The sequence below is a fragment of the Pogona vitticeps genome, chromosome ZW-PAR (assembly GCF_051106095.1).
Source record: "Pogona vitticeps strain Pit_001003342236 chromosome ZW-PAR, PviZW2.1, whole genome shotgun sequence".
Classification (NCBI taxonomy): domain Eukaryota; kingdom Metazoa; phylum Chordata; class Lepidosauria; order Squamata; family Agamidae; genus Pogona; species Pogona vitticeps.
Genome location: NC_135800.1, coordinates 2,753,922 through 2,766,452, shown reverse-complemented (window position 1 = coordinate 2,766,452; position 12,531 = coordinate 2,753,922). Strand labels below are relative to the sequence as shown.

The window sequence follows — 12,531 nt, the reverse complement described above, 5'->3', positions numbered from 1 at the left end:
GCGGCAGCAAACCCAAACGGAAGAGTCCCCAGAAGTTGTATTTTTATTTCCTGCAGTAATCTGCAGTGCGCGGCCTGGCGTGTTATTAAAACTGGGCTAATTAGAGCGTTGCAAGTAGACGGTTGTATTTTCGAGTGTAATTAGAATGCCCTGGTTTTCCTCCACAGTGGGATATATTTCCCTCGAATTGTTCTAGAGCTTTTTTTCTCTCTCTCTCTTTTGACTCCCTTGCCGATTACGGCTTCCAGTTGATGTAGGAGAAGGTAATTATCGATGGCTTAATGCAATATTAAAATGTTTTGCGTGTACCGGCGCACCCACACAATCCCCCCATTTGAGCTCCAAAAGTTTGTGGCAGGAGCACAACAATCTGTTGGTAAGCAACCAGCGGAGAAGAAAAAAAAAATTGGACTTAATCATTTTAAAACTCATGTCTCGCCACCTGTGCTGTGGCAAACGGAGCTAAGTTTCTGAGAACCAGATGGGGCCGAAGGGCAATCTTCAGCAGCCCTTGTTTTTTTTCTGGAAAAAAAGAATTATGCCACGAGGGGGGGCTCTCCTTTGGTGTTGGCCGCACTACTGGCTGATCCGTGGTGGCACCTCTGGAGAGAGGTTACGGAGTCAAGTTGTGAAAGGGTTTTGTGTGGGTTTCGTTGCGTTTCGGCTCCAAGTGAATTTATTTGGTTCGAAGCAAATACCGGGTTGATTAAATGTGACACTTCTAAGGATTGTGTCATATACAGCATATATTCCACGTTAAGGACTAGTTGTCAGAAATGGTGGATGTCTGGGAAAATTTTTAACCTGCTTTGTATGGTTTTTCATTGAATTCTTGCAAAATGTTGTCTGTTTACAAACAATAACAACAAAGGGTTTTTTTTTGTATCCTTTGTACTGTTGTGGAGTTTAGCGCTGTAGCGCTCTGGCCCTTCCCATATGCTGTGATGTCTGGAATAAGTGTATTCAAGCCTGAAGCTTATGAGATTAGCGCTATGTCTTCACCCCACATAGAAAAATATTAAAAGCATGAAAAGAAGAATCCTAGAAATACATACGTCTAAACTTGAAGTTACCAAAGCGGGCCACTGGAGAGAGGCAGAGACCATGCAGTATATGGTGTTTGCCGCTAGAGGAAAAGATTTCCATGATGAAATTATCAGAACTGGCCACTAGGTGGAGACAGAGACAGTGCTGTGTATAGCAATTGCTATAATCCACATTTTTCAGCATCTGGGATTCAAACTGATCCCTCCTGCAGATATGGGGCTCCTACTGTATTAACCGTTCTGCATCTTATTTCACCAGGGCTGGATTCTTGATGGGCTCCCTGAGACCCGAGAGCTTGCACGGACCTTCCAGGCACTGGGTATCATTCCTAAGCATATTGGTAAGAATGTGTCTTTTTCATACTTAAAAAACACGTATACAGTGGTGCCCCGCTTGACAACGATAATCCATTCCAAGAAAATCACTGCTAAGCGAAATCGTTGTCAAGCGGAAAAAAAACCATTGGAATGCATTGAAAACCGGTCAATGCGTTCCAATGGGGAAATACCTCATCGTCCAGCGAAGATTGCCCATAGAGAACCTCCAATCAGCTGTTTAAAAACGCTGTCTTCCGCAGCAGGGGTCCGGAAAGCAGCCATTTTGAGAAGGGAGGGAAGCCATTTTATGAGGGGAAGCCATTTTGCGGAGCCAGAAAAATAGTCGTTTAGCAAACAAACAGCTCGCGAAGCAGGCTCCTAATCGACGTCAAGCGAAAAAACCCAATTGGAACCATTGTTTTACTATCGCAATAGTGATCGCAAAAAACTCATCGTAAAGCAATTTCGACGTCATGCGGGGTAAGCGTCAAGCGGGGCACCACTGTCTTGCCAGGCAGTTCCAAAAAGGGCCACGGACAATGAGAACCACCATGAATGGTGAGGGTAGGTACTTGATGGAGCCATGATAAAAGAGGACTGAACTATGGGCGGTGTGTTGTTGTAGCTGGTGGTTGAGAAGAGGGCAAAAGCCAAATAGTGAAGCTGGGTAGCCAAGCCAAGCCAGAATCAGGGAAGGCTGCTCTTAGCCCAGCCAAAAGTTAACCCCTGTTCCTTTCATATTTTGAAAGATGGTTCAAGAGGAATTGAGTAGTTAATTTTTTTTTTAATTTGGGGGCATGCACAACTTTTGCACAATGAGATGAGGTTGGGTGCACTCTAAAATTGAAAAGGGGAGTCTCTAATCAGAGGTAGTCTTTGGCTGATGGTCATTCTGTATTCTTTCTGTTGCAACCTTCGGTGGCCACATGCCCTTTTTAAAGGGAGAATGATCCTCTATTTGAAGAGTCATCCTCCCTTTTGATGATGTGCAGGTCATCACCCTAACTCACTGAGCTGGCTGACTAGCTCACTGGTTTAGATCTCTGGCTTCAGAGCCAGAGGTTGGGAGTTCAATTCCCCCCCACGGGGCCTCCTGCGGGTGATGCCAGCCTGGGTGGCCTTGGGCGAGATGCCCCGTCCCAGGGCGCCTTCCCTCCCGGAAGAACAGAAGGGGTTGAAACAAATATTTTAAAAGAAAGCAACAAAAATGAACGCCGCCTTTGCTCTCTTTGGTATTCCAGTGGTGCTGTATGCTCCAGACGTCGTGCTGATAGAGAGAAACCTGGGGAAAAGAGTCGATGCCGTTACTGGAGGTGCGTTTGTTTTCTTGCTGTTACGGCGGAAATGATAGAATCGGGTTCAGAAAGGGCCGAATAAACGCTTTGGGACAGAATCCAGTTAAGCTATGTGTACAAGGGCTGGACCTGTGTGGGTTTTCCCTTGTGCAATCAGTTACGGGACAGTTTACGTGTCCAATTCACAACCTCTGCCTGGGTTAGGGTGTCTTCACGGTGATATGTGACCGGTATGATTTAAGGCTTCTTTTGAAGCCATTTGAGATGGATCTTGGGGAGAGGCCGCCTTGAACCTATTTTTCCTACTCATACATTCCCAGAGGTCTACCATACCACGTTTGACTGGCCGACCGATGAGACCGTACTCCGGAATCTGAAGAAGCCGGACGGTCTGTCCGAAGCGGAGACCTCGAGGCGGCTGCTGGAATATCACCGGAACTATTACGGGATTCTCCAGTCCTTTGGGGAGCAGATGAAACTGATCAACGCCGACCAGCCGTGTCCCGATGTCTTCTTGCAAGGTAGGGGACGGATTCGGCGACTTGCGTCCCGGGCCACCCTGTTGAGGCAAGAGGGGGGGTATGGCTGATAAGCACTCTCAGAACGATCCTTTTGTGTGACTTATTCTGGGGTCTGGTCATGGGGAGGCCAAAGGAATCCAACAAGGAGCCCAAGGAAAGGAACTTCTGAAGTCAACGCTTAAATACGGATCTGATCGATTCAATAGGTCCTCAAGTTGAAGTCCTAGGATTCCACCCCGTTAGGAATCTCGCTTTGCTGTTCCTCTGGATTAGGATCCGCCACCTTCTGTTGTCTTCTAAAAGCACACCTCCGGGTGAGGAACATATAGCTTTTTCTTGGACCGACAAAGCCCTTAACGGTTTGGGACCTTGGTCCCTGTCGGAGTGTCTCTCTTGAAGAACCACTACCAGTCTCCCCCATGCTCCCCAGGCTTGGCAACCAAGGAGGGCGACAGCGAGAGAGGGGAGAAGCGTGTCTGCTAGGGAGTGGGGCCTCCTCGGTGGTGGCCCCATCCCTGTGGAAAAGATGCCCATTGGAGGTACACCACGGCCTCTCCCTCCAACGTTTTAGGAAGCTGGTGAAGGCAGAGCAGCACAGAGAGGTTTCGAACAAGATACTCCCGTGAGATTCATTCATGACCCATAATCTACGTAAGCTCTATTACACGTCTCCCTAAGTCTTGCCGGTTTTTGATTGGGCGACGTTTTTGATTCTCTTTGTTGCGGATCGGCGTCGGCGGGCCTGAGATTCTTATATTTCTACGTTTCTTGTGTAAACCGTTCGGAGCAGTGTTTTTCACTAAGTGGGGGCAGTACAGAAGTCTCATAAAATCAATACGTGAATAAATAGCTTTTATAATAATGATCATTAAAGCGAAGATTTTTTTTTCTAGGCCTATCAGACCATGTCTTTATGTCCTTGTGTTTGCTTTGCATGCTAATTGCCCATTTCGTTTGGGCTTTGGAAAAAAAGAGAAACGAAGAACTCCAAAGCACAGTTTTTTGGGGGGTGTATGTGTGTGTTTCATCTCATTTCTTTTTTATTTTAAATTTCCCCTTTCCCAACAATGTCCTGGTGGGTTGTTTATCTTGCCTAGCTGGGTTTTTTTCCTCTTTTTTTAACGTCTTGAGAAAGCCCTGCCTCCAATTACGAGCCCTGCACTTTAAAGTAAACAACTTGGAAGTTTATATTCGGAATTTACAAATTAATTACCCCTAAATTACTTAATTAAATTTAAAAGTTCACATCATCATTCATAAACAATTCATGCCTTGAATTGTAAATATATGTGTGCAGGCTGAATATTAATTATTATTAATTAATAATGCAGTGAGATAAATTGAAAATTGGAATGGAAAAAAACCTCTCTAGATCTCTCTCTCTTTTTTTTTTACCCTCTCTGTGATTTTTTTTTTTAGTCGATCCGTCAAGTAGACAGATTTTTTTTAAAAGAATAATTAGATGTGGAGACCGTCTGGGGGAGCATTACTCCTAATTAACTTGGTTATTTACTGCAAATTAAGCATCGTTTGTAAGCAGCTTGGTTGGCCTGTTATGTTTGTGTTGCGGATAGACGGGGCTGGAAAAGAACAGCTAAGAGCCTTCTCTGGTTCGCTGATATTTATTGGGGGATAAATTATGTGCAGACAGGCTGTTTTCGGGCTGTAAGCGAAACCGGCTTCTGGGGTTTTTTTTTGGAGTAGAAGCAGGGGAGAGATGCTCAGTATCCCTAACCAACGAGAGATGATGCCTAAGAGCGGAACGTCAAGGGCTGTCTGCCCAGATCTCGCATGCTAGCACATTAAGCCATGTAATATTTCCCTACTGTAAAATATTCCCTTCCAGTAATCTCTCTGCAGTACGGCTAAAGAGCGTTTTTGCCCTTCTGCATTACAGCTCTGTTTGAGCATGGCCGATCCAGCCGCATTTTGGGAGGGGAGCTAAGGCTGGCTTGTTAGGTCTAGTTTCCCCTCTATTCGGCGCTGGTGAGGCCTCATCTCCAGTCCTGTGCCCAGTTCTGGACACTGCAATTCAGAGGAGGGGCAAGAAGGATGATCAGAGGACTGGAGAACCAAGCCCTGTGGGGAAAGACCAAAAGAACCGGGCATGTTTCGCCTTGAGAAAAGAAGACAGAGGGGAGACAGGAGAGCCCCTTTCAAAGACTTCAAAGGCGGTCCTACAGAGGAGGGGCAGGATCTGTCCTCCGTCATCCCAGATTGTAGGAGACGTACGAATGGGCTCAAGCGACAGGAAGCCAGATTTAGGCTGAATCTCAGGATAAAGGTCTCGACTGTTAGAGCAGTACGACAATGGAAGTAAATGACCTCCGTGGAGGCCTTCAAGAGAAAAGTGGACAAATATCTGTTCTGCTTTGGTTGGGATTCCTGCCTTGAGCTGGGGGTTGGACTTGATGGCCTTCGAGGCCCCTTCCAACTTCAATATCCCATGATTCTATGTGTGAACTCAGTCCCAGCTTTAAAACGTTTGGGGTGGATTTTAATTTTGCCTTGTCTCTGCATTCTAACCATCTGCCTTCTTTCCTTTTAGTTCTGTCCCACGTCCAAGTTCCACCTCGAATAGCTGCCCCGTTTTCGCCCCGGATTCTCCTCTGCGGACCCCCAGGCTCTGGGAAGAGCTTACAGGCAGCACTGTTAGCTCAGAAATACGGCATTATCAATGGTTTGTTCTCAAAATTCACTTTCGGTTCCTCTGCTCAATGAGGATATAAGGTCCTCCGCTCCTAGCCTGAGAAACTAGAATTTTGTGCTGAACACCAACAATGGTATAATAAACATATTATAACAGATATGGAGAAATCAAAGGGAAATGTAAGCCTATATTAGGAATGCTGAGTGACCAAGAGGAGAAGCACATGATCTGATCAGGATAAAATATAGAGAAGATGGAAAGAGTGTACTGAAGATTAATGCAGGAGAGATTAAAGGACTAGAGCCTCCTTTGAAAAGAAATGCTATGTGGAAAGCCTGTGTTGTCAAATTCAGAGAAGTGCGAGTCCTGAGGGATCATTGTGTTCTGGGTGCTGCGTGGATCTTCTAGCAGAACGATGGGAGCTTGTGAGCTCCTTCGAGGAATTAGCGGGTTGGCAACCTGGTTGACTCTTTCTTGGCTTATGAGCACTTCAACCCTACAGAGGAGGGGGGGGGGGAGAGAAGGACCTGTTCTCCATCATCCCTGAGGGCAGGAGATGTCCTCATGGGCTCAAGCCATAGGAAGCCAGCATTCAACTGAAATGTTGAATATTGGGAAAAACTTCTTAACTGTTAGAGCAGTACAACAGGCCTTCAAGAGCAAACTGGACCACCCTCTGTCTGACCTGCTTTGACTTAGATTCCTGCCTTGAGCAGGGGGTTGGACTGGATGGCCTCTGAGGCCCCTTCCAATTACTTTATGATTCTTTTCCGTTGTCATGTTTCGGATGGCTGTCTCTCCCTCTCCGCCTTTAAAGAAATAAATAATAAATCAACACCTTCCCAGCCAAATGTATTCTTTTCTTTTTTAAATTCCATATCGTTTGCTCAGCTAGGCCAGAAGAGAAGAAAGAGGATGGGCGTGCGTAAGGTGGGGGGGGGGGGAAGAGAGAGAAAAGTCACTCAAGTTTCTCACCTTCAATTTTATTCAATGACCTTTTCCCAGCCGCTGTTCCTTTGCCGTTGGCGACCTCCCTGCGTTTGCCTCCCCTCCTTTTTTTCCTTTCCTTGCTTCCTTTTTAAAAATTAACCTTGCCTCTTGCTGTTCCCCTTTTCCTCCCAGTTTGCTGCGGGCAAATCTTAAAGGAAGCTGTAGCCGACGACACGAAGCTCGGAGAACTCATTAAGCCGTATTTTGACAACGGATGGCCAGGTAGGTTTGGTGCTCTTGACTTCCCCCGAGAAAGGTGTAAATTGGGGGTGGGGTGGGGAGATAATCTTGGGGTTTGCGAGAAAAGAGAGGATCCCACCTCCTAACGCAGATCCGAAGACACATCCGGGTGAGAATGATTATAATAAGCAATAATAGTAATAATGATCTTACAACTGCAGAGTTGGAAGGGACCCTGTAAGATCATCCAGTCCAGCCCCTGCCCAGGAGGCCCCATGGGGGGGAATTGAACACCCAACCTCTGGCTCCATGGCCAGGTGCCTCAACCACTGAGCTCTCCAGCCAGAATATAATGATCAATATTATCCTCTACCGCCAGCACCGTAATCATCATCTTCTTGCTAGTACAGCTGAGCCTCGGCATCCGTGGGGGATCTGTTCCAAGCTGCCCGCCCCCGTGGATGATGAAAAACGTGGAAGTATCAAACGCTATACATTGCATGCTCTGGTTCTTTCTAGTGGACAGTTCTGGTAAAAAACACCCTGGAAATACATAGAAATAGGTTATTTCTGGGGTTTTAAAATATATATATAGCTAGCGGATAAATGATTCAGTAGATATTGATCACGTGGATGGCAGGGGGGGGATCCTCCTGTATTCTTACCTGTTATCATGATCAGTTACAATACAGTGGTGCCTCGCATAGCGAGGTTAATCCGTTCCGGATTAACCCTCGCTATGGGAAACATCGCTGTGCGGAAATAAAAAAGCCATAGAAATGCATTGAACTTCGTTCAATGCGTTCCTATGGCTTGAAAACTCACTGTTGTGTGAAGTTCTTCCATAGCGCCGCCATTTTCGCACCCTCGGTAAGCGAGGGCAGGGCGCGAAAATGCAATGCGAAAAACCTCCATAGGGGCCATCGCTGAGCGAATGTTCCAGCGATGGCCCAGAGCCCCTTGTTAAGCGATTTAATCGCTCTAAGGGGCGCTCGTTATGCGAGGCACCACTGTATATACTAATAGTGAGCTGTGGATTCCCTTTTAGGCGAAAGGGTACCATTTGCACAGAGCTTTAAGAGTTACTCTCTGGACTATAACACCTAAAGTCTCCCGGATAGCACAGACTCTGTATCTACATGCAAGAGAGAGGCAGGAAATTTGGAGAATTTTAGAATATGAACTTAATGTGGAGGGCCTTTCTGAGTCACGGTCAGGCAGCATTTTCATGTTGGGGGACTCCCTTGCCACAGACCTTTAGAGATACTCAGAGTCGAGTCCTCGGTGTGACTTAATCCTGGCTTGACGTTGAGTCCTGCGATTCACGTCCCCCTGGCCGTGCTGCTGACAAGAGACGCCGGGGGTCTAAGCTGGGGACGTCCCACCTGCCAGGCCGACGGTGCCCTGGCTGTGGAGCTCTGGCGGCTTCCGATGAACAAAGTAAAGAGAAAAGTGTTCGGAAAACAGAACAAAACACTCTTGTCTTGATGTTTAAAGAAATCACAGGGTAACAAAGCAAACATTGTGATCCCATTTGAATTTCATAAGTCTAACTCTTAGATTTCATGTTACTTATTGATTCTGTTGTATTCATGTGTTTGCCGTTTTGATCCGCCGAGGAAGGGTAGAGAGGTCAGAAAGGTAGCTTGACATTTAAGAGAGGCTCCAGTCCACCTCCCGGTATCTTTCCGAACATGCAAGGATCTTCTACGTGCTCTTCCATGTTCCCCCCACCCAGTATCTTTCTAAGTTACTCACAAGATCCTTTCCTTCTCTCCCTTCCTGGGACCCCGTTTTTAAGGCGTTTGAGGTGGGTGTCCAGGAAGGCCCCCCAAAAAAGCCACAACCTCTAGCCATCTTGCCCTCTTCATTTATTTTTCCAGAATGCCCCTGGATCATATCCCAAAAGCATTCTTGGGAAATGTGAGGAAGAGGATGGAGCAGCTGGAGGCTTCCGTTCCAGTTCTAGGTGCCTCAAACAAATATTTTCAAACTATTTTTGTTGTTGTTGTCTGATCGTTGCGCTACGCCTTCTGTCCTGAGGATAGCGAAGAATGATTTTGCGTTAGTTAACTCAAAGAAGAATTAATTCGCTGTCTTGCAGAAGGCTTTCAGTAAAACAACACAGAATTGGTTACCTTTGAGGAGTGTCTTTTATAAAAACAAGAGTCCTATATATTTGTCAAAGACTGTACTTCTAGGCATGCTTACTCGTCCTCTGTCGTCCCCTTCTCCTCTTGCTTCACACTTTCCCAACATCAGGGTCTTTTCCAGGGAGTCTTCTCTTCTCATGAGATGGCCAAAGTATTGGAGCCTCAGCTTCAGGATCTGTCCTTCCAGTGAGCACTCAGGATTTCCTTCAAAATGGATAAGTTTGTTCTCCTTGCGATCCAGGGGACTCTCAAGAATCGCCTCCAGCATCACCATTCAAAAGCATCAATTCTTCGGCGGTCAGCCTTCTTTATGATCCAGCTCTCACCTCCATACATCGCTACTGGAAAAAACCATAGTTTTGACTTTTATAGAAGCACCTTGGGTAGCTTCTGTAAAAATTTGGATTAAAACCAAGAGGGAATTTACTACTCCTCTGACATGGGAGTTACTAGCTTCTATCTCTGGTCCTCCAAATGGTTTGACTTTCTGTCTGATGACAACATTGACTAAACAGAAAGCTTTTATAGAATATTGGTGTCTTGTGTCTTGCAGATTAAGGCTACCCAGGCTGGCTCTTCTCTCAGGAGGCACTGTGTGTGTGTGTTTGTGTGTTTGTGTGTGTGTGTGTGTGTGTGTGTGTGTGTGTGTGTGTGTGTGTATCTCTCCTAATTTTTACTGTTGCTAACAAGGAGAGTCTTTGCTATCACTTCCTAAATTTCCTTTCAAATTTTGTTTTGTTTTTTTTAAACTGAAGAATTATCTTCCCTTTCCATACGCTTATTTTATTCTATTTTCGGTTTGGGATGGCCTTGGCGATTTTGGACCACTTCCCCCCCCCCCCCCGGCGGCCCGGATCACAGCACTTTTCCTTGCCGTGCAGCGAAATTAACTTTCTCATTTCTGAAAAGGACCAGTTAAAGGTTTGACAACAGAGCGTCCTTCTGTCTCTCTCTGGATGCTATTTTCTTTTGGAAAAGGAGATCAAGTGGGGGGGGGGGAGAGAAAAATCCATAACTTGCAAAGAATTTCTGAGTTGAAAGGCGAGGTAAATCTTTCTATCTGAGGAGATAAGCTTGGGTTTTTTTTTACTTCTTATTTTTTATTATTATTATTATTTTTAAAGAAAGCTGCAAGCTGACTGAACATTGCAGGAGAAGAAGAGAGAAAAGGAGAGCGAGCGAGATCTCCTTAGGGGAAGCTCTGCTGGTTTTTTCCAGCCCGTCTCCGGCATGCCGTGTGTTTGTACTAAGCTGAAGACGGCGCGGGGCTCTCTAAATAATTTACAAGTTGATTAATAAACTCACAGGGGTATAATTAGGAGGAAGAGAGAGACAGCGGCAACAGTAACGGGCACACCGCTTGCGGGATTTTGAGACTTTGCCTCTTTTCCTGTCTTTGCTTTTCCTTCTCTCTCTCTCTTTCCCCCCCACCTCTTTTCTCCTTTTCTCAAGAAACTTTCTAGGGTGCCGGGCGTTTGAAGATAAGTTGGGAAGCGCGCAGCGCGTTTTCTCGTTTGATGTGGAAATAGGACAGTTTGAATCCGTCGAGTTTAATTTTTCACAAGCTGCAGGGGCCCCCGCCGTGCTTTCTCTTTTTATTATGGGGGCTGAGAGGCTTGTGGGGGGGGGGGGAAAGAGAGAAAATAAAATATCCCTTTTCATTTTTTCATCCCCCCCCCCTTTTTCTTCACACGCGGTCCGAATAGGAATTAAGGAACGAACGAATTTCTCTCTTTTGCTCAAAAGTTTGGTTTCTCCACGCGGGCAATGGTGTGGGGGGGAAAACAACCGCTGGACAGCTCTTTATTTCATGCCTCCCTCCTTTTAAAAAAAAATGCCCTTTTGCCGCAATGCATTTTAAAAAGGGAGTCTTCTTCACAAAGCTTTTGAAGTAGCTCTGCGGTGGCTTCATTTTTTTTTAACCCCCCCGCCTGAGTCAAAACTTCTGCTATATTTTTCCCTCCCGCTCCCTCGCTTGGGAATTGCTACACAGTTCCCCCCCCCTTCTTTTCATTGAAACAGAACTGGGAGAGCTGCCTTTTTCTCCCCGATTGGCAGCGAAAACCGACGGCGAGGAGAACAAAATAAACATTTATATAGATTTTTTTCCCCTGAATCCCGGCCTCTCTTTTTCTTCTGTTTCTCCATCGGACCTTTTTCAGAGGCTGATCTTTTCCTGTCAAAGCTGGGGAACTTTTTTCGGTACCGACTCCTCGACTTTGAGCTTTTCCCCTTGCATTACCAGTTTTACTTCTGAATCAGAAACTAGATTGATCAAATTTTTATGTTTTTGTTCCGATACTATTTATCTAGCCCTCCTATGTCTAATCTCAAATCTGTTTAACTTCTGTGTTCCTTAAATCTCGACGTAATAAGCCTGCGAGTAAAGTCTGCAGCATCATCTGGGTTGAAGAGATGTCTTCGGTTATTTATTATTTATTTGCTACAATTATAACCTGCCTTTTCTCTTTCCCACTTTTCCTTCTACAATGGCTCTGTGTAAATAGGTCTGGCAGGGAGAATAACAGTCCCAGAAGGGGTTTAACCATCAGCGTAAGAGTGAAAAAGAGGCAGAGGAAATGCCCTTTTACAGATAACACCTGCCCTGGGTGGGCAAAAAGCTGCCCACACCTCTCAAAAATGTGCATGGTTCACGTCTGCCAAAAAGGCACAGATATTCATTCATCTAACAGTAATCATGTGCTATCAAGTCAATTCTGACTTATGGCCACATTTTTCCAGGTAAAGAGTATGTACTCAGAAATGTTTTACCCTCTCCTTCCTCTAGGGGGCAACATTGGGACTGTACAGCTGGCCCAAGGCTACCCAGGCTGGCTCTTCTCCTCCCAGGAGGCCCAATGGGGGAATCGAACTCCCAACCTCTGGCTCCACAACCAGAGACCTAAACCACTCGAGCTATCCAGCCAGTTAATTCTGATTTACAGCGGCCCTTTTCATGGTTTTCCAGGCAGAGAGAACACAGAAGTGGTTTATTATCCCCTTCTTAGGGGACTGTGCAGCTGGCCCAAGACCACCCAGACTGGCTCCTCTCCCAGGAGCTACAGTGGGGGGGGGGGAATCGAACTCCCACCCCCTGTCCTTAAATCTCTCCCTTACTTTGAAAGCCCTATTAGGGCTGTGATAAGCCAGGTTTGAGTTGACACAAACATGATTTATTCATTGAATCTATCCTGCTTTTCTTTCAATGAGCTCAGAGCAGCGCCCATCAATCTTTTCCTTCATCCTCACAGGAAGACTGTAGGGTAGGCCATGCGAACAGAGTGGCCCACGGTCACCCGTTCGGGTCACAGTCTACCTAGGGTCTGAACCTGGGGCTCCCAAATCCTTGTTCCATCTGCTAAGACCAGAGAGACAATG

The 12,531-nt window shown here is 46.1% G+C and overlaps 1 protein-coding gene across 6 annotated transcripts in view; it reads left to right on the top strand.

The window, feature by feature from the left end:
* AK8 (adenylate kinase 8) overlaps window positions 1–12,531 on the top strand; it is a 66,973-nt gene that overhangs the window by 25,577 nt on the left and 28,865 nt on the right. For all 6 annotated transcript variants that reach the window (XR_012082220.2, XR_012082219.2, XM_078382806.1 and 3 more), the window contains exons 6-10: window positions 1,306–1,387; window positions 2,606–2,677; window positions 2,980–3,180; window positions 5,729–5,860; window positions 6,953–7,042. Coding sequence is in view for 4 of the 6 variants with exons in the window: in XM_078382806.1 (XP_078238932.1) it covers window positions 1,306–1,387; window positions 2,606–2,677; window positions 2,980–3,180; window positions 5,729–5,860; window positions 6,953–7,042 (577 nt within the window). In the remaining 2 variants the exon portion in view is untranslated. The remainder of the gene's footprint in view (window positions 1–1,305; window positions 1,388–2,605; window positions 2,678–2,979; window positions 3,181–5,728; window positions 5,861–6,952; window positions 7,043–12,531) is intronic.